Source organism: Polypterus senegalus, chromosome 3 (genome assembly GCF_016835505.1).
Source record: "Polypterus senegalus isolate Bchr_013 chromosome 3, ASM1683550v1, whole genome shotgun sequence".
Classification (NCBI taxonomy): domain Eukaryota; kingdom Metazoa; phylum Chordata; class Cladistia; order Polypteriformes; family Polypteridae; genus Polypterus; species Polypterus senegalus.
This window is the reverse complement of record NC_053156.1, coordinates 180,164,358-180,188,517: the sequence shown is the minus strand read 5'-3', so window position 1 is coordinate 180,188,517 and position 24,160 is coordinate 180,164,358. Positions and strand designations below refer to the sequence as shown.

The 24,160-nt window shown below is 37.1% G+C and overlaps 1 protein-coding gene across 1 annotated transcript in view; it reads right to left on the bottom strand.

The window, feature by feature from the left end:
• Positions 1 to 24,160, bottom strand: part of LOC120525723 (constitutive coactivator of peroxisome proliferator-activated receptor gamma-like) — a 147,020-nt gene that overhangs the window by 110,851 nt on the left and 12,009 nt on the right. Inside the window, exons 2-3 of the mRNA XM_039748268.1 lie at positions 16,152 to 16,324; positions 14,672 to 14,764 (exon numbers count right to left, since the gene is read on the bottom strand). Of these exons, the coding sequence (XP_039604202.1) occupies positions 14,672 to 14,764; positions 16,152 to 16,324 (266 nt within the window). The remainder of the gene's footprint in view (positions 1 to 14,671; positions 14,765 to 16,151; positions 16,325 to 24,160) is intronic.

Sequence of the window (24,160 nt, the reverse complement as noted above, 5' to 3'; positions counted from 1 at the left end):
CTACCCCATATGCCAGTCAAACTCTGTCACTATAGGTGCAAATATCTTTGTGCAGCTCTGCAGATTCCCTCTGTACAACACCACTACTCCAAGCAACACTTAAATCTTAGGATGATAGCTGCATCTCATTCATGGCAAATTACTCTGTACATCACATTCAACTAACTGAGTTTTGTGAAAATGCTATACCTCTCGATGTCTCTTGCTCTGGATGCCAATAATCTCACGCTTCAAAGTAAAAACTATATTTGCTTACTGAACTATAAGGAGATATGGTTCTGTATCTATAAACAATTACTACAGATATACTGTATATTGCACCTGTCAAGACATTTGATAATTTTCCAATATATTTCTAAAAATACTACTTCTGAAGGAGCATCATCTCCTCTGCCTCTGTACCCCAGTGGGGGGAACTGTCTTGTCATCTTGATTAGAACAGCTGTATCCCTTAAGTTTTGCAAAGGACTAAAGAGTTAAAGACAGATTCTTCTAATTCAGGATTTCCATACATCAATCTGTTGTAATAATTTTGTACAATGCTTTAATTTAGGGATCTGCCTCAGCCAAATCAGGATTTATACTGGCAGTACTAAGAGCCAGGAAGGAGGAATCAGCCCCAGTGGTCAGTCCTAGGCCATCACATGGAGCAGGAATAAGTAACTAACCAGAGCTGGTTCCTTGTTTCTTGCTTTGGTAATCGCAAACGTTTGAAAACCTGAATTGCATAGGATTTCTGATAATTTTGTTACACTAAAAAAGTTCATTTATAATTAAGTTCTATTAAATTTAAACTTCTCAGTAGGCAGGTTCAGCAAGTTATACAGACAAAAATACAAATCAATAACGGTAATATGCAAAAGAAAATACAACACTAATAATTGTACATACATTTAAAAGCCATTAAATATCTGATACATTGTAGTATTAAGCCTATTATCAATTTACAATAAAATTACATTTCATTAATGTACTGCATCTTTTTAGTGCGCTGTTTATTACAGGAACTTTCCAGATTTGTGATTCTGCAGGTCATGTAAGCAGCCCCAGAGAACTTGATTTCTCAGAATCAACATGGTAAAAACAATTACTTGAAAAAATTATATTATTGCCTAGTGCCACTTGTTAAGCTTCTTTCAGTCAGTGTTGCATGTTAAAATGTAAAAACCCAAGACTTTAACTTAACAAGAGTTTTGGAAAGGTTTGCCAAACATTTATTATAAGTTAATAATTATTTTAAAGTCAAATGTGAACATCAATATCTTAAACATATGACTAAGCAGCTAGCTTTACATACATTGCAGATTTTTTTTATCTTTTGCTTTGAATTTGTTTGATGTTAAGTTGTCTATGTTAAATATAATTGTGCTCAGAGTATTTGTAATCTTTCAATTTACAGATTTTTTATGATTTGTTGGCTTGGCAAAAATGTTATTTTTATTTTTACTGCAATGGAAGTCTTATTTATTCAAAACCCATAACAGTGCAGTGCTTTGGAAATGTTTTAATAATGTCATAATCTATTTGTTTACATTGTATGGTATTTAATGTATAATAGTAAAATAAAAATAAAGGGAACTGACAAAGTCACCACTTTGTTTGAATAAACGTACTCTTTAGTTTTATTTAAGAGAACCAAATTCACTTCCAGTAAACACAGCTTGGTTGTTCTGAATGTAAATTCAAAAAAGTTTATTCTGTATCAAATAATACTTATTATTAACAAACAAAATGGCAAAAAAAGAAGCCATCCAAACAAAAAGTTTAAAAGTGCTTTGTATATGTGAGTTCTAAGCAAGTCTTTGACAGAATACTATACCAGACATGAAATTAACTATTTTTTTGGGGAAGGAATCCTAAAAATATATTATCCTTTTTTTTAGTGGGTGGGTTGGGGGATAACACTGAAACTGAGACAGTTGCATAGAATGTCTCATCAATTAAGAGTTGAATATCTTAATAGTATCACTCATTTGCAAACCCAATCAAATGCAATAAGTAACAATTACAGATGAAGACAAGCACAAACTTAACTATTGACTATGGTGACTTCTTATGAATTACAGTACTTAGGAAGTGTGCCACTGTCTCCCTTTCAGCCTCAGGCAAGATTTTCACTGAACATATGTAAATAAAACCACTATAGGAGTGAGTCTAGACACACCCCTGATTGAATAGCTTTGCACAAACCTAAACACATTTGATGACTGGGTTACTCCCCGTCTCCTTTTTCTTCTAGTGATCAAATGATCATCCCATTAAATTCGATGTCTAAACTTCTCTAATCAGGACACTGAATTATTTTCAACTGGTGGTCAAAGGCACTCTTAGCATTAACTATTATTAATACATCTTAAGTAAATTACTTCAAGATCAGTTTTCTGGAACAGCCTTAATGTAAATTAATGTAACTCATTTAGAAATGGTTCATTTAAATATGAGTAAATGTACATATATTTATAACCCTTTGACTGTATGGATGTCAAGCATGTATGGCTCCAGGGACTAAGTCTGAATATCAGGACTTTGCAATTTTTGTGTAGTTTACATGTTCTTCCTGCATATGCACAAATGCATTTCACACCTAAAAAAATGCAAACTGGAAGTTAATTCTTGCTTTATGCTAACATAAATGAAACATACAACTCAATGAGTATGCCTACTGAAGGAAGATCTGACCACTGACTGGTAAAATTGATCTGCAAATATAACTTTACATTCAACAACTGCCAGTTAAAAATGAAGCTCTGGGGGATAGCTTAGAGGAGACAGCTTGAGATATGCGCTGTTATCCATAGAGCATGGATATTCTTACACTTAGACACTGCACTACTGCATACTATATTATCTTCTTTCTGGGGAAAAAAGACAATACATCACCCTGTGATAAGAGAATGTGAATTAAATAAGGACCTAAAAGACCTGTTGAAGAAGGTCTTTGACCTGAGAGATATGGAGGAAACCACACAGGTGCAGACAGACCTGAAGAATTAATTTGAGACAGTAGAGTACAAGCAACCAACAGAACAGGGGGAAATTGGTGTAGAGAAGGGTAAAGAGTACAAAGAAAAAAAGAAAAAAAAAACTTGGGTTGAAATTTTCAACAAACTTGACAATCATCCATTATTTAAGGACTTCTCTAATACCACTAGTTTCTGGATGCTAGACATGGATTATCCAGCTCACCCACTGCTTGCTTACTTTTTTGAAAACAGGGAACAGCAACACATCAGCACAGAGCTGTGTAACCTGTCTTTCTCATCACACTACATACCACCACTTTTGTAAAGCACCAGATTTGGGAATACAGTAATCCCTCGCTATATCGGCCGACTTTTCAGCGGTTTCACTCTATCATGGGATTTTAAATGTAAGCACATCTAAATATATATAACTGATTTTTCGCTGATTCGCGGATTTCTGCAGACAGTGGGTCTTTTAATTTATGCTACACGCTTCCTCAGTTTGTTTGCCCTGTTGATTTCATACAAGGGACGCTATTGGCGGATGGCTTAGAAGCTACCCAATCAGAGCATGTATTACATATTAACTAAAACTACTCAATGCTATAAGATATGCATCCCGCCCGGAGCTTGATTGTTTGCTTGTCTCTGCCTCTCTCTCACCCTCTCTGACATTCTCTGCGCCTGATGGAGGGGCTGTTTGCACAGAGGCTGTTTGCTTAAAAGATACTGACGCTCCTCTAAAAAAATGCCGCTTTATTGCGGTGCTCGGCATATTTAAAAGCACAAAAGCACACGTATTGATTTTTTGATTGTTTCTTTAATCTCGCTCTCTCTCTCTGACGTTCTCTGCGCCTGACGGAGGAGATGTGAGCAGAGGTGCTGTTTGCTTAGAAGATACTAACGCTCCTCTAAAAAATGCCGCGGCAAACTTAAAAGCACAAGTATTGATTTTTTGATTGTTTGCTTTTCTTTGCGAGCGCGCTCTCTCTCTCTCCCTCTGAAATTCTCTGCTCCTGAAGAGAAGAAGATCTATTTGCATTCTTTTAATTGTGAGAAAGAACTGTCATCTCTGTCTTGTCATGGAGGACAGTTTAAACTTTTGACTAAAGGGTGTTATTTCATGTCTAGAGGGCTCTAATAATGTTAACAGTGTGGGAGAGTTTATGAGGGCTTAAAATATATAAAAATAACTACACAAACATATGGTTTCTACTTCGCGGATTTTCGTCTATCGCGGGGGGTTCTGGAACGCAACCCCCGCGATCGAGGAGGGATTACTGTACTATTTAAATACATTTTTCTTCCTCATTATACAGCATGTTCAAGATTATTACTGGTCGCCGAATCCAGCAAATGAAATTCAATTGGAAGGAGAGAAAAAACATTTCCTGGCAAACATCCAAAAATACCTAAAAGACATGACAAATATCTACATAATGAAGAATATAACAAAACATTCTCCAACCCACTTAATCCAGTTCACAGTTCACAGTTATGGGATATGAGAGCATATTTAGCAGACCAAGGAGGACACATCCCTGGACTTATAAAGAATATGAATTATAAAAAAAAAGACATACTGTATAGCTGTGATTATTCATTAAATATCATAAACTGAATTTTTTACAATTTTTAATGAAGGATTGGGGGAAAAAAAAAGTCAACATATCTCAATTCACTGATATCAGAAATAACCTTAATGCAGAAGACCTATTTCAACATTAAATATCAAGAAAGGTTTAACAGAAAGAGAATGCTTTAGACAAGTATTTTACTTTAACTATGGTACTAAGACATGAAGAGTAGGAGTAATGATTTATAATGAATTCCTTTTTGGCTTCTGAAAGGCAATAAATTACAGTAGTGAGAAAATAAACTAAATTAATTCTGGCTAACAAATATATGATTTAATTTAATGATAAGGAATTTATACTAATGTTCTCTCTTCATTACCCAATTTGTACAGTCACAAACTTTTAACAGTGGGATATTTTAAACGTGCACTAAACCATCATTCATGTGAAAGCTTCAAAAAAACTGTAGTATGACAAAAAGCAGCCATATTCATATGAAGATCCAGGAAAGAGCAGACTGGTGATGTCACTTGTCGAATATGGAGCTGATAGAACTCAGATCCCAAGAATCTACATGGGAACAGTGATTCTTGGGATTACAGCAATTTCAGAATACTAATCCTTTTTTTTTTAAACCATTATTTAGTTTCTGTTGTGTAATTTGGGTCATTATGCTACTAGAAAATAAGTCATCACATTAATGCTCGTCTCTGGATGACTGAAACAGGTTCTCCTCAGTGCTGTGCCTACTGTATACTTGGCTCAATTTATTTTGTTCTTGATAACCACAAGCTTTCCAGTTCCCTCATACTGAAAAGCAGTGGGCATATCAGCGATCAATCTATAATAACTCATTATTCATTTACAGTGCTGTTCTTACCATGATGAAGTGCTTTACATAGAGAGAGGGAAACCACTTCACTCACCATCAATCTAAGTATGTATCCGCCTATCTAACAACAAATAATTACATTTAGAACATTAGAACACTCTAGACAAGAACAGGCCATTCAGCACAACAAAGCTCGCCAGTCCTATCCACTTATTTCTTCCAAAAAAACATTGAGTTGAGCTTTGAAAGTCCCTAACGTCTTACTGTCTACCACACTACTTGGTAGCTTATTCCAAGTAGGTTCTTTGTGTAAAGAAAAACTTCCTAATGTTTGTGCGAAATTTACCCTTAACAATTTTCCAACTGTGACCCCGTGTTCTTGATGAACTCATTTTAAAATAACAGTCTCGATCCACTGTACTAATTTCTTTCATAATTTAAACACTTCAATCATGTCACCACTTAATCTTCTTTTGTTTAAACTGTATAGGCTCAGCTCTTTTAATCTTTCCTCATAATTCAACCCTGGTAGCCCTGGAATCATCCTAGTCGCTCTTTTCTGGACCTTTTCTAGTGCTGCTATGTCCTTTTTGTAGCCTGGAGACCAAAACTGTACACAGTACTCAAGATGAGGCCTCACCAGTGCATTATAAAGGTTGAGCATAACCTCCTTGAACTTGTACTCCACACATCGTGCTATATAACCTAACATTTTGTTAGCCTTCTTAAAGGCTTCTGAACACTGTCAGGAAGTCGATAGCTTAGAGTCCACTATGACTCCTAAATCCTTCTCATAAGGTGTACTCTCGATTTTCCGACCGCCCATTGTGTATTCAAACCTAACATTTTTACTTCCTATGTGCAATACTTCACATTTACTGACATTAAATTTCATCTGCCACAAATCTGCCCAAGTCTGTATGCTATCCAAGTCCTTCTTTAATGATATAACGGATTCCAAATTATCTGCTAATCCACCTATCTTAGTATCATCTGCAAACTTAATCAGCTTGTTACTTATATTCCTATCTAAATCATATATATCTAAATCATATATATATAAATATATATATATATATATATATATATATATATATATATATATATATATATATATATATATATATAAAACTAACAGAATACCCACATGCATGGCGAGAAGTAGTGTGTTAAAGAAGGTATGTAAAAGAAAAGGAAAAATTTTAAAAATAACGTAACATGATTGTTAATGTAATTGTTTTGTCATTGATATGAGTGTTGTTCTCATATCTATATCTATATATATATATATCTATATATCTCAAAATACCCGCGCTTGGCAGCAGAGAAGTAGTGTGTCAAATAAGGAAAGAGAAAGAAAAGGAAACATTTTGAAAATAACATAACATGACTGTCAATGTAATTGTTTTGTCACTGTTATGAGTGTTGCTGTCATATATATACATAGCAAAATACCCGCGCTTCGCAGCGATGTCATGTGTTAATGAAGTTTTGAAAAATAAATGGAAACATTTTAAAAATAATGTAACATGATTGTCAAAGTAATTGTTTTGTGTATTTGGCGGCAGCGTCACAAAGTTTTTTTCGTTTAGCTGCATCAGAAAATGTACCACGACGTCTGACACGCCTCCTTTTTACTGTTTTCTCACAGCTTGGATTGCTGCTGTCATAATGGGTTTGAGTCTACATATACATACATACATACATACATACATACATATATATATACATATATATATATATATATATACACATACATATCTATCATATCATATATATATATATATATATATATATATATATATATATATATATATATATATATACATATATATATATATATATATATATATATATATATATATATATATATATATATATATATATATATATATATATATATATACACATATATATATATATATATATATATATATATATATATATATATATATATATATATATATATATATATATATATATATATATATATATATATATATATATATATATATATATATATATATATATATATATATATATATATATATATATATATATATATACAGTATATATATATACACATACTTATTTATCTACATCATATATACACACACATACATACACACACACAAATTATATATATATGTATGTATGTATGTGTGTGTGTGTGTGTGTGTGTGTGTGTGTGTGTGTGTGTGTGTGTGACTATAATAAAATATAGTCTATAAGTTATTAAACAGTAAAACATTAACGTTTTAAGAAGTACAGGTACATTGAGCACTACTGGAGTGGTTGCGGGTAAAATACATTTTAAAGACTGTGTAACAACAGGTACGTAGAACTAACAGCAGCTAAAATGTATATGGATCATCTCTCGGTAGTAGAAAGGCGCTACACGACGGCTGTGGTATAGAAATTACATTTTCTATGTGAACGTTCAAATTTCTGCCTCTGGTAATGTGCCTTACCGGCATTTGCAGCAATTAAATAAAATTAGTTTTGTGTCCTCTGCAGTGTTAAGAGAGAAAGGCTTTGGTTTCTTTTATATAGTATAGAGAGATGTGTTTGCTGACGATGTGATCGCCTTTTGGGGACAGTCGCAGTGGGTCTTGTGTAGACTGGTGAGACGTCCCTGCCATTAATCGGCTGTGATGGCACTGTCAGTCCTCCACTAGTGTGCGTGTCTTCATACTCCGAGCTGACGACCTCATAATCGTATACGTGCAAAAGAAAGTGCAAATCGCCTTAATATTAGTTTGCCGGTGTAGAAAAGGGGTCCGTGTTTGCACTTGTCTGGGCTATAAGCGCAGGGGAGGATGAAAAAAATTAAAAGTGCTCACTTTGACTTAAAGCAGAAGCGCAGTCAGCGTCTCAAAGGCCGGCACAGCTATGCACGCGCGCTGGGCAGGAGACCCCAGTTTTTGCAGACACGTTCACGATATCAAAAGTCTCAGTGGTCTTTGGAGGTCATTCATTCATATTATATATATATATATATATATATATAGCAAAATACGCTACGCAGCGGAGAAGTAGTGTGTTAAAGAAGTAATGAAAAAGAAAAGGAAACATTTTAATAATAACGTAACATGATTGACATTGTCATGAGTGTTGCTGTCATATATATGCCTGCCTAAATAAGTCACCCTCGCTTTGCTCTTACGTTTTTACCGTTCATTTAATCATGGCTAGTGGCGGAAAAATTATAAAATGGAAGGAGGATGGCTTTACCAAAACAATTATTGATGGCGAATCAATTATTCATAAAGCTTGAATTGGTGATCTGTTTTTCTGTGTTAACCTCATATTTTTTCATACTTCTTCTCAAACCAAGGGGGTGCGAGGGTAAAATGAATCGGGATGCGCTAATCAATGTAATCGGTGTACCAGGAAATCATGCATTGACAAAAGCGCTCTCCTTTGCTTGTAATGCAAAGTGTGATTAAATGCATTATTTTTTAACGCATTATGGAGGACATGCATCGAAGCTTCTCAGCTGTGCTTGTGCTAAGAAAAGGAAAGATTTTAAAAATAACGTAACACGATTGTCAATGTAACCTTTTGTAAGTAGTGCCTGGAGGATTCAGTGTGGAGAAACTCTAGAGACAGCGTGTGTATTAACTTGTGGATTTTTCTGCGAGTATTTGGTGGCAGTGTGATGAAGTTGCTTTGGAAGACGGCGTTAGCCGCGGAGCTCAGCTCAGAGCGAAATGAGGTAAATGGGAGGGAGATGATGACGTGACTCCCCACCCGCCTTAACTGTCAATCCCCCACAAACACAGTCTCTCGGAATTTGCATAAGCACAGCCCTTCACCTACAATTTTAACTTAGTAACAAAGTGATCAAAACTCTCGTTTATATCCTGCGTCCTCTCATTAAACTTGTATCCCGCATTACCCGTGGGCATGTGAAACGCCAGCGGCAGCCTGTCTATGAACTTAATTTAAAGTTTAGGTTTACACCTTGCTTTCTTTCCGAGGTAGCAGTACTCATGAATATGGAAGTATATGTCACTCGCTCGCTTCTTATTGTTTCGCTGCCTTCTCAATTATATAATGCATGTTTTCTTAAGCGCTTTTTGGAGGTCTTCCTGGTTTTCTATGTACTGCGTGATTACGTGGGAGGCGTGATGATGTCACACGAAACTCCGGTCCCCACGTCTTTCCAGCTCAACTCCATTACAGTAAATGGAGAAAGATACCTTCCAGTTATAACCATTAGGCGCAGAATTTCGAAATGAAACCTGCCCAACTTTTGTAAGTAAGCTGTAAGGAATGAGCCTGCCAAATTTCAGCCTTCTACAGTCAGTCGAGCGAGCGAGCGAGTGAGTGAGTGAGAGTGTGCTTTGCCTTTTATTAGTATAGATAGCAGCGGCCCAAGCACTGACCCCTGTGGAACACCACTCTTAACATTGGACAGTTCTGATGAGGTTCCTTGCACCATAACCCTCAGGTTCCTGTGTTTCAGCCAATTCTGCACCCATCTAAAAACATCGTCCTGAACTCCCACTTCTTTTAATCTGATGCCCAACCACTCATGTGGCACCTTATCAAATGCTTTCTGAAAGTCCAGATAAATAATATCATATGCTCCACTTTGATCGTATCCTTTTGTTGCCTCCTCATAGAATTCCAGCATGTTAGTAAAACACAACCTGCCTCTTCTGAACCCATGCTGACTGTTCAGAATAACTCCTGTCCTTGCCATGTGTTGCTCAATCTTATCCTTAATAATTCCTTTTATTAATTTTCCTGTGATGCTAAGCTTACTGGCCTATAGTTGCTTGGATCTGCCCTGTCACCCTTTTTATATAATGGGATGATATTTGCCATTTCCAGTCCTTCGGAATTTCTCCAGTACGCAGTGACTTCCTAAAAATGTGTGAAGGGTTTATATATGTACTCACTAGCCTCCTTAAGAACACGAGGATAAATATTATCTGGTCCTGGTGATTTGTTTGATTTCAGTTTATTTAATCTGAGCAGCACTTCTCCCTGTACAATTTCCAAATCCCTCAGTACCTCCTTAGTAATTGCGTTTACCTCTGGGAGGTTATCCACTTGCTCAATTATAAACACCTCAGAAAAATGAAAGTTTAGGGCATCCGCTATTTCACTGTCTGTATCTTTTAATTCCCCTTTACTATTTTTGATGCAATTTCTCCTTTACTATTTTTGATGCAAATTCCCCTTTACTATACTGCTCAAAAGAATTAAAGGAACACTTTTTAATCAGAGTATAGCATAAAGTCAATGAAACTTATGGGATATTAATCTGGTCAGTTAAGTAGCAGAGGGGGTTGTTAATCAGTTTCAGCTGCTGTGGTGTTAATGAAATTAACAACAGATGCACTAGAGGGGCAACAATGCGATGACCCCCAAAACAGGAATGGTTTAACAGGTGGAGGCCACTGACATTTTTTCCTCCTCATCTTTTCTGACTGTTTCTTCACTAGTTTTGCATTTGGCTACAGTCAGTGTCACTACTGGTAGCATGAGGCGATACCTGGACCCTACAGAGGTTGCACAGGTAGTCCAACTTCTCCAGGATGGCACATCAATACGTGTCATTGCCAGAAGGTTTGCTGTGTCTCCCTGCACAGTCTCAAGGGCATGGAGGAGATTCTAGGAGACAAGCAGTTACTCTAGGAGAGCTGGAGAGGGCCATAGAAGGTCCATAACCCATCAGCAGGACCAGTATCTGCTCCTTTGGGCAAGGAGGAACAGGATGAGCACTGCCAGAGCCCTACAAAATGACCTCCAGCTGGCCACTGGTGTGAATGTCTCTGACCAAACAACCAGAAAGACTTCATGAGGGTGACCCAAGGGCCCCATGTCCTCTAATGGGCCCTGAGCTCACTGCCCAGCAGCATGCAGCTCGATTGGCATTCGCCATAGAATACCAGAATTGGCAGATGCACCACTGGTGCCCTGTGCTTTTTACAGATGAGAGCAGGTTCACCCTGAGCACGTGACAGAAGTGAAAGGGTCTGGAGAAGCCATGGAGAACATTATGCTGCCTGTAACATCATTCAGCATGAGCAGTTTGGTGGTGGGTTAATGATTGTCTGGGGAGGCATATCCATGGAGGGTCACACAGACCGCTACAGGCTTGACAAAGGGACCTTGGCTGCTGGTATAAGGATCAAATCCTTGGACCCATTGTCAGATCCTATGCTGGTACAGTGGCTCCTGGTGCACGACAATTCCTGGCCTCATGTGGTGAGAGTAAGCAGGCAGTTCCTGGAGGATGAAGGAATTGATACCATTGACTGGCCACCACACTTTCCTAAACCTAAATCCAATAGAACACCTCTGGGACATTATGTTTTGGTCCATCCAATGCCACCAGGTTGCACCTCAGACTGTCCAGGAGCTCAGTGATGCCCTGGTCCAGATCTGGGAGGAGATCCCCCACAACACCATCTGTCATCTCATTAGAAGCATGCACCGATGTTGTCAGGCATGTATACAAGAACACAGGGGCCATACAAAGTGCTGCGTACAATTTTGAGTTGCTGCAATTAAATTTTGGCAAAATGGACTAGCCTGCCACATAATTTTTCACTCTGATTTTTGGGGCGTCTTTGAATTTAGGGCTCTGTAGGTTGATCATTTTCATTTCCATCAAACGATGTGGCATCCTTTCGTTCCTAACACATTACCCAGTCTATATCAGTATAGATATCCATGAGGATTTCTTTTTCCCATTGAGATCTGATGTGTTTTCAAAGTGTTCCTTTAATTTTTTTGAGCAGTTTATTTCTGATGCAATGTGATCACTCAAGAAAACTGAATAACAATTATATCTTTTCAACATTCCTGTACTACACAGTTTTTAGGACAGAGAATTTGCTTGGAAGAAATTTTTATATTGACCATAGATTTGCAATTGATCAATTGTTTCCCATATATTACATGTCATCAGCAAATTTTTTATTCACACTCAAGTTAGAGAATTTGTCAAAAGACACCTGGCCCATCTTCATAACTTTCACTCAAAATACAGCATGAAAACTATCTAGCACTAAAGAAGATATAAGTCTCTCTCAAATTTACCTGCATGATTTACTGTAACCCAACATAAAACTGCACACTGCACATATTTCACTTTACTCAGATTATCTACATTCTGTGCCATGAGTTTTGTGATGGTTTCACACTTAGACCCCATTGGAATAACAGTTTTCACCTCTTTAATAAACAGACTTGGACTCATAATAAACACTCAATCTCAAATACAGTGGTGTGAAAAACTATTTGCCCCCTTCCTGATTTCTTATTCTTTTGCATGTTTGTCACACAAAATGTTTCTGATCATCAAACACATTTAACCATTAGTCAAATATAACACAAGTAAACACAAAATGCAGTTTTTAAATGATGGTTATTATTTAGGGAGAAAAAAAATCCAAACCTACATGGCCCTGTGTGAAAAAGTAATTGCCCCCTGAACCTAATAACTGGTTGGGCCACCCTTAGCAGCAATAACTGCAATCAAGCGTTTGCGATAACTTCAATGAGTCTTTTACAGCGCTCTGGAGGAATTTTGGCCCACTCATCTTTGCAGAATTGTTGTAATTCAGCTTTATTTGAGGGTTTTCTAGCATGAACCGCCTTTTTAAGGTCATGCCATAGCATCTCAATTGGATTCAGGTCAGGACTTTGACTAGGCCACTCCAAAGTCTTCATTTTGTTTTTCTTCAGCCATTCAGAGGTGGATTTGCTGGTGTGTTTTGGGTCATTGTCCTGTTGCAGCACCCAAGATCGCTTCAGCTTGAGTTGATGAACAGATGGCCGGACATTCTCCTTCAGGTTTTTTGGTAGACAGTAGAATTCATGGTTCCATCTATCACAGCAAGCCTTCCAGGTCCTGAAGCAGCAAAACAACCCCAGACCATCACACTACCACCACCATATTTTACTGTTGATATGATGTTCTTTTCTGAAATGCTGTGTTCCTTTTACGCCAGATGTAACGGGACATTTGCCTTCCAAAAAGTTCCACTTTTGTCTCATCAGTCCACAAGGTATTTTCCCAAAAGTCTTGGCAATCATTGAGATGTTTCTTAGCAAAATTGAGACGAGCCCTAATGTTCTTTTTGCTTAACAGTGGTTTGCGTCTTGGAAATCTGCCATGCAGGCCATTTTTGCCCAGTCTCTTTCTTATGGTGGAGTCATGAACACTGACCTTAATTGAGGCAAGTGAGGCCTGCAGTTCTTTAGACGTTGTCCTGGGGTCTTTTGTGACCTCTCGGATGAGTCGTCTCTGCGCTCTTGGGGTAATTTTGGTCGGCCGGCCACTCCTGGGAAGGTTCACCACTGTTCCATGTTTTTGCCATTTGTGGATAATGGCTCTCACTGTGGTTCGCTGGAGTCCCAAAGCTTTAGAAATGGCTTTATAACCTTTACCAGACTGATAGATCTCAATTACTTCTGTTCTCATTTGTTCCTGAATTTCTTTGGATCTTGGCATGATGTCTAGCTTTTAAGGTGCTTTTGGTAGGCAGCTCCTATTTAAGTGATTTCTTGATTAAAACAGGTGTGGCAGTAATCAGGCCTGGGGGTGGCTACGGAAATTGAACTCAGGTGTGATACACCACAGTTAGGTTATTTTTTAACAAGGGGGCAATTACTTTTCCACACAGGGCCATGTAGGTTTGGATTTTTTTCTCCCTAAATAATAAAAACCATCATTTAAAAACTGCATTTTGTGTTTACTTGTGTTATATTTGACTAATGGTTAAATGTGTTTGATGATCAGAAACATTTTGTGTGACAAACATGCAAAAGAATAAGAAATCAGGAAGGGGGCAGATAGTTTTTCACACCACTGTAACTCTAGGTGTCATCTGACAATATTTTGCTGCTCTAAATAAGGAATAATTAAAATTTAGTTCATGATAAACTCTCTAAAACATTTTTAGAATTTGACAGACATTAATATTGTTCTTAATACACTCTGAACCTCAGTTAGTCTTTGAGTGATTACTTCATATGAATTACTCTGATATCATGCTCTCTATATAGGTAACGGAATTCAATGTCTGAGTAGATCTGAATAAGTTATAGCACTGTATGTCTACATGCCATGCTGCAGAAAAGTGCTTAAGCAGATTATGAAGTCACCTAATAATAGGCCACTCAAACTAAATTTGATTAGTTAATTTGATATTTTTTGCATTAATTAGTACAGTATGCACTTATGCATGTAATGTTTTATGTATTGTAACACATAAAATGAATTTACATAACACCAAAAGTTTAAATTACAGGAAAATCACTAAAATGTATACCTCTGTAAATGAAAAATGACTTGGTGGTTTATTGCGGACACAAATGGCCTGGGACAAATATGCATCTATGTCTTCAATGCAAAGGCTATCCACCTAGAAATGGAAAAGAAGACAATATTTTAAGTAAGAAAAGTGTATCTAGGAATGTTAGTGCAGATAATTACAATAATCTGCTCTTTAACAACAGAGGAAAAAAAAAGTTTTACTTAAAGGGAAAACTGCCTTTAGCAGCACCTACTCTCCCTGCACTCCTGAACCTCACGTTACCTTGAAATTGCAAATGAGTCCCCATCCTCCCAATATAGATTCATGTATTGCCATCTCTTAGCAAGTAGATCAGTTATCTCTTTCTCCTGCCTTTTTCTTTTAGCTCTTCCCGATTGCGGGGTGCTCGCAACTGTTGCTGGGGGTGCCAGAATCCATTGAGGAAGAAAAATGAAAAACATTATTTGTACAAATTCTTAATTTATCTATCCATTCCTAAATAATTAAATGGGCAGGTTATTACCTATCAGTGCAATACGCTGCTTGTTAAAAAACGGATGACTTCCGCTCTTACGCGCCACTTAGTGTTGCGTGGGTATTATGGACTATCGTATCTGTTCAAGTTCTATTTAAATTTTAAATATAAGTAAGTTTTATTTAGTTAACAGAAATATCGTTGGTAGGAATCTAAGTTAAATTTAGTCATCATTGCATAAATTTTTCTTCACCATAGAAATTTAAAGACTAAATTCAACTTACATTCCTACCAAAGATATTTCTGTCGACTAAATAGAACCTACTTATATCCAAATAGAACTTGAAAAGATATATTTTTTTCGATTCTGACTGCGCATTTTAGATCGACTTGACGCGCACTACATTGAGCCCACGTGCTATTGTGCTCTCACCTGCCTGCCTCAATAAGTCACCATCGCCTCTTGTTTACTTTTTTACCGTTCATTTATTCATGGCTAGTCGCAAAAAAAATAGAAAATGGAAGGAGGATTACACTGAGCTTGGCTTTACCAAAACAATGATTGATGGAGAATTAAGTATCCATTATTCATAAAGCTTCAATTGGTGATCTCTTTTTCTGCATTAACCTCATATTTTTTCATACTTCTTCTCAAACCAAGTGGATGCGAAATCGGCCTCGTCCGTCACAGGGGGTGCGAGGGTAAAATCAATCGGGAAGCCCTGTTTTAACAGAAGGTCTGTTTAAACGCCTGCTGTCAGCCACATTAGAGGAATATGAAACACTTCTGTTGCTACTAGTACATGCTTTCCCTTTAACCACCAAGTTTTTCTGCCTTTCACCTGCACTCTTGCCTGTAAACTCCTTATCAACTCTGTATCTCTGTTATTCTATTTTCAAAAGATGTTTCTTCTAGTCAGTGAAAATTTCAATTAAAATAAATTAAACATGACATGTTTATACCTAAAATTAGCTCTAACACAAAACTAAAAGAAATTATATGGTATAAATCTAACATACCTGCAGAGATATGTATATTAGCAGACAACATATGCCTATTACAGTAGGTTCCAAAACAGAGATTTCTTCTACAAATTCTTGCAAATCAAACAATGCCAGGAAGGTGGTGAAGCGAAGATTTTTCATTGCTGGTTCTTCAGAAACCCATAATTTTTTCAGATCAGGAAGTCCTTCTGAAAAAGTGCAAAGTTACATATAGAAAAAAATCAGAATTTACTGCATATAACTGATAATCAGAGAAATCATGGAAAGATTACAAGATTATATTTAAACGGCTAATGAAATCAATATAACCATTGCAAATGCTGGCTATATACTTTAACATAACAGTGAGTGCTTTGCAAACATAAAAAATGCTTCAAACCATTCTCTTCAAGGAGGCCTGGCACATAATGCTAAACAGCTTATCTGTCCACTGCTGGGCTCCAGGGAACCAAGTCTTCAGTCAGCAGAAATTAATACAAAATACACTCATGCAAATACCCAAACTCAGTTATACTAGGCCAATATAGAGTAGCTGTGTGAATATACATTACAGAAAAATAAAGAAGTACTAAAAATATCAGTAAAATGCTAAAAATTGTTCAGTAAATGCTAGTTTAATGTACAACATAAATTAAGTACATAAGGATGAGTACAACTGATATTCACTGTTGGCATATAAAGATTACCCCAATATGCATTCAGAATTACATGAAAAGACAAGAACTGAAAACAAGAGCTGAAGCCAAATTAATATCACTTGTCTATTTGTTTTTATTTTTATAAAGTAACCATATCACACTGCTTAAATACATATTCTTTAGGAAATAGGTCATATCAATAAAAAAAAGGCAGGGGATTCTACTTTCAACATTTGTGGCATTCTAGAAAATCCATCTATAGGTTACAATTAAAGGTATCTCAGCTAATAATGTAATTTATTAACCTATTAACATCATATAATGCATCTCCAGTAAACAATGTCCATGCATCAAATAAGAAAATATAAGATCACAGTAAGACAATACAGAGGAATGAGATGAATTATAATAGCACCTACCATATAAAGTATAACAGCATAAATCTTTAAGAAGTTTAATACTGCTAGAAAAAATATGGATTATCTGTTATTTAAAACAGGAGGGTGTTCTACAGTTCCTGTGTCATGGCAAAAAAAACAGGAAGTACAAACTTTGCAGCCCAATAGAAACAGAATTTACAGATATCATGTGGAAGCTAGTACTAGAGTTCTGCAGGGCCTATACAAGGAGTCCATGGTTTAAAAAGGACCAGTCCATCTAGCAGGCACAAACACACACACACACTTTACTTTCTCCCCCTAGTTGCAACAGTTAGTCAGTAACGGAATGCCCAAAAAGACTGCTATTCCAGTGGGTAATTTTCTACCAATCCACCAAAACCTAGAGCTGAACCAGGTATGAAAGAAGGATTGCTTCAAAAACCCACTCCAAAATGAAAGAGCAACTCCATGCCTTTTGAATTTGGCTTAAAGTATATGCCTGGGCCTTCTCAGATTGATCGATCAAAAATAATTTTGTAATCAGGTATCTGCACCACCTATAAATCACTAAGATTTTATTTAGACATATATAAATTAATAAAAGCTGACTCATGTTTAAAATTATCAAACTGGAAAAGGTTTGCTGTACTTAAAATAATTCTTCATCCATTTGTACACTGTGTCATGAAACTTTACCTCAAGTATACCATCAGAACAAGAATCTCTGGTAATATAATGTAAGAATACTGGCATGATTTCTGCCTGTGGCTGAAGACTTGGCTTGGACAGATGGATTTCAGCAGGAAAGCACTTAGATAATAAACGCTGTGAGTGACATCCAGCAAGGGAACACTGTCAAATATTGTTTATAATAATTCATCCAGTAAAAGATACATTTATCCTAGGCACCCTTTTCACTCTCTCTTTCTCTTTTTAATCACAAAATATAAATCTGATTTTCTAACCAAAAACATTCTGCCTATCATTTTTTCTTAGACTGCAGTCTTATTTTGAACTTTATCTTTGAAATTTTTCTTTCAAAAGAGCCTCGTCTCTCATCTAATATAATGTGTAACAATCCTGGTAAAATACTTTGATATCTGTGGATAAATAAAAGTTAAATCTATATATAAACCTGCAAGTATAGCAAAAAAAAAAAACAAAAAAAAAACAAATACTGCATCTCTGTGCAACTATTTAAATATAAATAACATACAGTACACTACTACCAGGACCAGATAATATTTATCCTCGTGTTCTTAAGGAGGCTAGTGAGTACATATATAAACCCATGACACATATTTTTAGGAAGTCACTGTGCACTGGAGATTCCAAAGGACTGGAAAATGGCAAATATCATCCCATTATATAAAAAGGGTGACAGGGCTGATCCAAGCAACTATAGGCCAGTAAGCTTAACAAGCATCACAGGAAAATTAATGCAAGGAATTATTAAGGATAAGATTGAGCAACACATGGCAAGGACAGGAGTTATTCTGAACAGTCAGCATGGGTTCAGAAAAGGGAGGTCGTGTTTTACTAACATGTTGGAATTCTATGAGGAGGCAACAAAAGGATACGATCAAAGTGGAGCTTATGATATTATTTATCTGGACTTTCAGAAAGCATTTGATAAGGTGCCACATGAGAGGTTGGGCATCAAGTTAAAAGAAGTGGGAGTTCAGGGTGATGTTTTTAGATGGGTGCAGAATTGGCTGAAACACAGGAAGCAGAGGGTGATGGTGCAAGGAACCTCATCAGAACTGGCCGATGTTAAGAGTGGTGTTCCACAGGGGTCAGTGCTAGGGCCGCTGCTATTTTTAATATATATAAATGATTTGGATAGGAATATAAGTAACAAGCTGGTTAAGGTTGCAGATGATACCAAGATAGGTGGATTAGCAGATAATTTGGAATCCGTTATATCATTACAGAAGGACTTGGATAGCATACAGGCTTGGGCAGATTTGTGGCAAATTAAATTTAATGTCAGTAAATGTAAAGTATTACACATAGGAAGTAAAAATATTAGGTTTGAATACACAATGGGCGGTCGGAAAATCGAGAGTACACCTTATGAGAAGGATTTAGGAGTCATAGTGGACTCCAAGCTATCAACTTCCCGACAATGTTCAGAAGCCATTAAGAAGGCTAACAGAATGTTAGGTTATATAGCACGATCTGTGGAGTACAAGTCCAAGGAGGTTATGCTCAACCTTTATAATGCACTGGTGAGGCCTCATCTTGAGTACTGTGTGCAGTTTTGGTCTCCAGGCTACAAAAAGGACATAGCAGCAATAGAAAAGGTCCAGAGAAGAGCGACTAGGCTGATTCCAGGTCTACAGGGGGTGAATTATGAGGAAAGATTAAAAGAGCTGAGCCTTTACAGTTTAAGCAAAAGAAGATTAAGAGGTGACATGATTGAAGTGTTTAAAAATTATGAAGGGAATTAGTACAGTGGATCGAGACTTGTATTTTAAAATGAGTTCATCAAGAACACGGGGACACAGTTGGAAACTTGTTAAGGGTAAATTTCGCACAAACATTAGGAAGTTTTTCTTTACACAAAGAACGATAGACACTTGGAATAAGCTACCAAGTAGTGTGGTAGACAGTAAGACGTTAGGGACTTTCAAAACTCGACTTGATGTTTTCTTGGAGGAAACAAGTGGATAGGACTGGTGAGCTTTGTTGGGCTGAATGGCCTGTTCTCGTCTAGATTGTTCTAATGTACAACTACAGTGCTTGTCTATTATGTCAGTACTACTTAACTACACTAATATATTAGTAATACACAAATTAATTTACTTAAAACACCAAAGTTCTGTTTGTTGATTCCAGCTGGCACTTATCCTGCCAACCCTCCTCTGTAATTACACAAACAATGGACAATGAATCCAAGAATGTAAACTAAACATAATTTTCATCCAGCAAGACAAAGATAATTAATACCAACAGCTACTAGCAAGAATAATAAGAGAATAAGAAATGCTTGTTAAATATCAATCAAAACTGCTACACTAAAAAGAAAAACATAGCATTATCCCAGGGCTCAAAATGTGCTTTTGAATTGAAAACCTGTGTCACAACCTCATTCAACGATAAAGAGTTCTGTCTTCAACTTAGAAGCACAGAAGCGTACCTTTCTTGTTTACCTTCTACAATGTTTTTTACCAAAAAATGCATGTGTTTTACATGGTTTGATCATTGACAAGATAACGGACATGCAGATTGTGTCTCAGGAGTAATGCGGGAATTTTCTTATTTCTTCCATGGATGTTTTTCACATTGTCTGCCAATGGACAGGACAGGTCCCCATTATGGTCCATTATATCAAACTGTTTTCTCTAATTCTGAAATAATAATGAAAACATGGAGTATTGGATGTAGTATTCCTTTAAGATAGTATTAGACTTACATATCAAAACAACTTGCAATGAGTTGTTTTACATGGGAAGGCATGTCATATTTAGGGGCTGCATTAATATTTATGGGATGCAGTGCTAAAATGTCTTTACTCGTCAGCTGAAGGTGCTGTCACCACAAGTGAATCATAGTGCATAACTAATTACAAGATTGTGTCTGAGGTTTTTATACTGATTTCAAGAAAAATACTCCATTACGCATGTAGTGCAAGATGAGGGCAATTTTGGCAGGCATTCAACATAAAGAAAGCCTGAATATGAACTGGAACATTGTGTGAAAGTAAACAAACAAATGGCATAGACAGCTCAATTGAAAAGTTGAAAATGGTGAAAACATCGAACTCTTTCATTTGAGAACTTCTTTAACATATTATTAACTAGGAGGCTCCACTCCCTGCTCGCTTCACTCACCAACCCCCAGTTTTGGTCCTGTGGAAATACAATTTAGCATTGAATTTTGATTCCTTGTTTGGTCTTACAGCGTGATAATGCAACATATAGCTGGCCGTGAGTGAATATCGTTTCTTTGTCTCTTATAAATAAACAGGCTTTTTCAAATGTATGTCCTTGTGATGTGTTAATTGTCACTGCAAAAGCATATTCCAGTTTCGAGTTCATTCAATAAAAATAAGACTTTCTGATAAAAAAATCTACTTACGAAAGTGGGAATATCCAGAGCCGATGTAGCCAGTGGCATTGTTCTCAAGAAGGTGCGGATTTCTGGCCATTGTGGATTGCATTTCATTGTAATAAAGAAAGCTGGCCGACCGATAGTTGTGGTTGCATCATGATATAACTGTTGCAATGTTCTTGGACTACCTTGATATGATGATGGTAATATTACTGCTTTACCTATTTTGAATTTGTCTGACCTACTGATACTTGAATTGTGAACATGATCAATTGAGACCTTGTATATGTTCCATTCGAAGTTTAGCATGATTTGATTTAATAAAGAAGAGACGATTAGGTGCGACTTTAACTAAAAATATAGTGTGGGTGTTATCTGTTTTTCTGAATGCGTTTCTGTCATATTGTACGACCATCCTGTTTCACCATCTGGGAAAAGCAAAGGAAAAAGTACTGGGTTGGCACGTGTCGATGTATTTGAAATACATGACGAATCATCCTTTGCTTTTGGACATACACGAATAACTATTGTGTCTTTGATATCTCCGTTTTTCGAAAGCATTATCGCTGATAATTCCTCACATGTGGGTTTATTATAAATGCGACTGTGATCTTTCGGATTCATACATACATCCAAGATAATTTCTTTGTCTGTGTTTAGCTGACAAATTTCGTGTAAAGTGCGATACTTTTGGACGTATGGATTTGTATCCATTACTGGTTGTATATTTTCTATTACTTCAGATCATTTAAATCTTTCGATTCTATGTTGCATCGCTTCTCCGTGATCATTAATACACACCTGACCAAATTATGGCTTTTTCGAAACTAAACTTGTTGTAGCTATAATGGTTTCAGGAACACAGATTCTCATAGCGTATGGTACTGTTCCCTGATGGCAACACAAATGAGGAGCTACAATTCTCCTATGTAAACTGTACAGCGTTACAATAACTACATACTTCCGACATATCAACTATGTCCATATATACAATCTCTTTTTGCTGTTCTGTTATTTCACCTAGTAATTTTGGTTTGTTTGCGTAAATGCAATCTGTACTGTCTGTTGTTTGACACCTTCAAATTGTAGTACTGTCATATTTTTTTTTTTTTAACTTGCTCTGCGTGTGTATTGCGCCAAGGGTATTTCTGAGCCTTTCAAATTCCACTGCTGTTATAATCTGTAACCTGCTCTGCATGTGTATGTTTGGACCTGCCTTTGTCTTTTATTTCTAAGCCTGTTTGGAACCTGCAAGGTTTTCAATTCCACTTGTTCTGGGCTAATTATCACTTTCCTTGCCTAGATCACCATCTCAAGATAACATGCTTCCAATGGATGTCAGTATGACATAACTTGACAGTGACTTGACCATGTTGCGGGAAGTGAAAGTGTCTCTGCCTCTCTGAAGTGCATCTCTTCCAGATCACGTCTCGTTGCAAGATTATTTTTTATAATAGAGAGATGATAAAACTTACTTTCTATTTAAAAGCATTCTTTGGTATTCTTGTAAATCAAGCAAATCAAAAGCGAGAAAAAGATAGCCTGGCTACACACAGACCCAGAATCTCCACAACACGCACTTTTATTTAATTAAGCCGTCCTGCACACAATACCGTGCTCCAATATCCAACTTCACTTAATCCTTTCTTCTGCCACCTCCACTCTTAACTCGCAACCTCGTCTTCTGCCTCCCGACTCTGGCTCAAGAATGGAGTGAGTCGGCCTCCTTTATAGTGCACCCGGAAGTGCTCCAGATGCCCCTTGATTAACATCCGGCAGCACTTCCTGGTGTGGCAGAAGTGCTGCACTGGAACCCCACTTCTCTTCTGGCAGCACTTCCGGGTGTGGCAGAAGTGCTGCATGTCCAGGTGCCCCCTGCCAGTGGCCATGGACCCTCATCGGGTTGAGCTTCTAAGCTCCAATTCCGTGGCCCCGATGTAAACCAAGGGGGCTGCCCTCATGTCCCGGGGGAGGTATTCCTGGCAGTATGCCCATTCCCCCAGTCTTCGCCTAAAAAGGGTGTCCCGTCCAGGTAAGATCCGTGGCCATACAATAGAGTATTTATATATATATATATATATATATATATATATATATATATATTAATAAAAGGCAAAGCCCTCACTGACTGACTCACTGACTCATCACTAATACTCCAACTTCCCGTGTAGGTAGAAGGCTGAAATTTGGCAGGCTCATTCCTTACAGCTTCCTTACAAAAGTTGGGCAGGTTTCATTTCGAAATTCTACGCATAATGGTCATAACTAGAAGCTATTTCTCTCCATTTACTGTAATGGAGTTGAGCTCGAAAGCCGTGGGGGCCGGAGTTTCGTGTGACATCATCACGCCTCTCACGTAATCACGCATTACGTAGAAAACCAGGAAGAAAACATGCATTATATAATTAAGAAGGCAGCGAAACAATTAGAAGCGAGTGAGTGACATATAAAACCATATTCAGTGGCTCACGTGAACTGGCGACTGCGCAGACAAAAGCAACAGTTCCAAAGAGTGCTGAACAAAACCGAATTACACTGCTACGCTCAAATAGACAAACCGCGCGTGGCTAATAGTACAGGCTTCGCCTCTAGCGCTGACTTCCGAGGTTCGATTCCCAAGAAGGGATGCACTAAGTACGTACACGCACTTCTCGATTCATTTTAGCCTCGCATCCCCTTGGTTTGAGACGTATGAAAAAATATGTGGTTAACGCAGAAAGACAGATCACCAATTGAAGCTTTATGAATAATGGATACTTTATTCGCGATCAATGATTGTTTTGGTAAAGCCATAAGAGCGAGGGGAGGGTAACTTATTGAGGCACACAGGCAAAATCACAATAGCACGCGGGCTCGATGTACTGTAGTGCGCGTGAACTCGATCTGAATTGCGCGATCACATTCGAAAAAATATTTCTTTTCAAGTTCTATTTAGTCCATATGTGTCAAA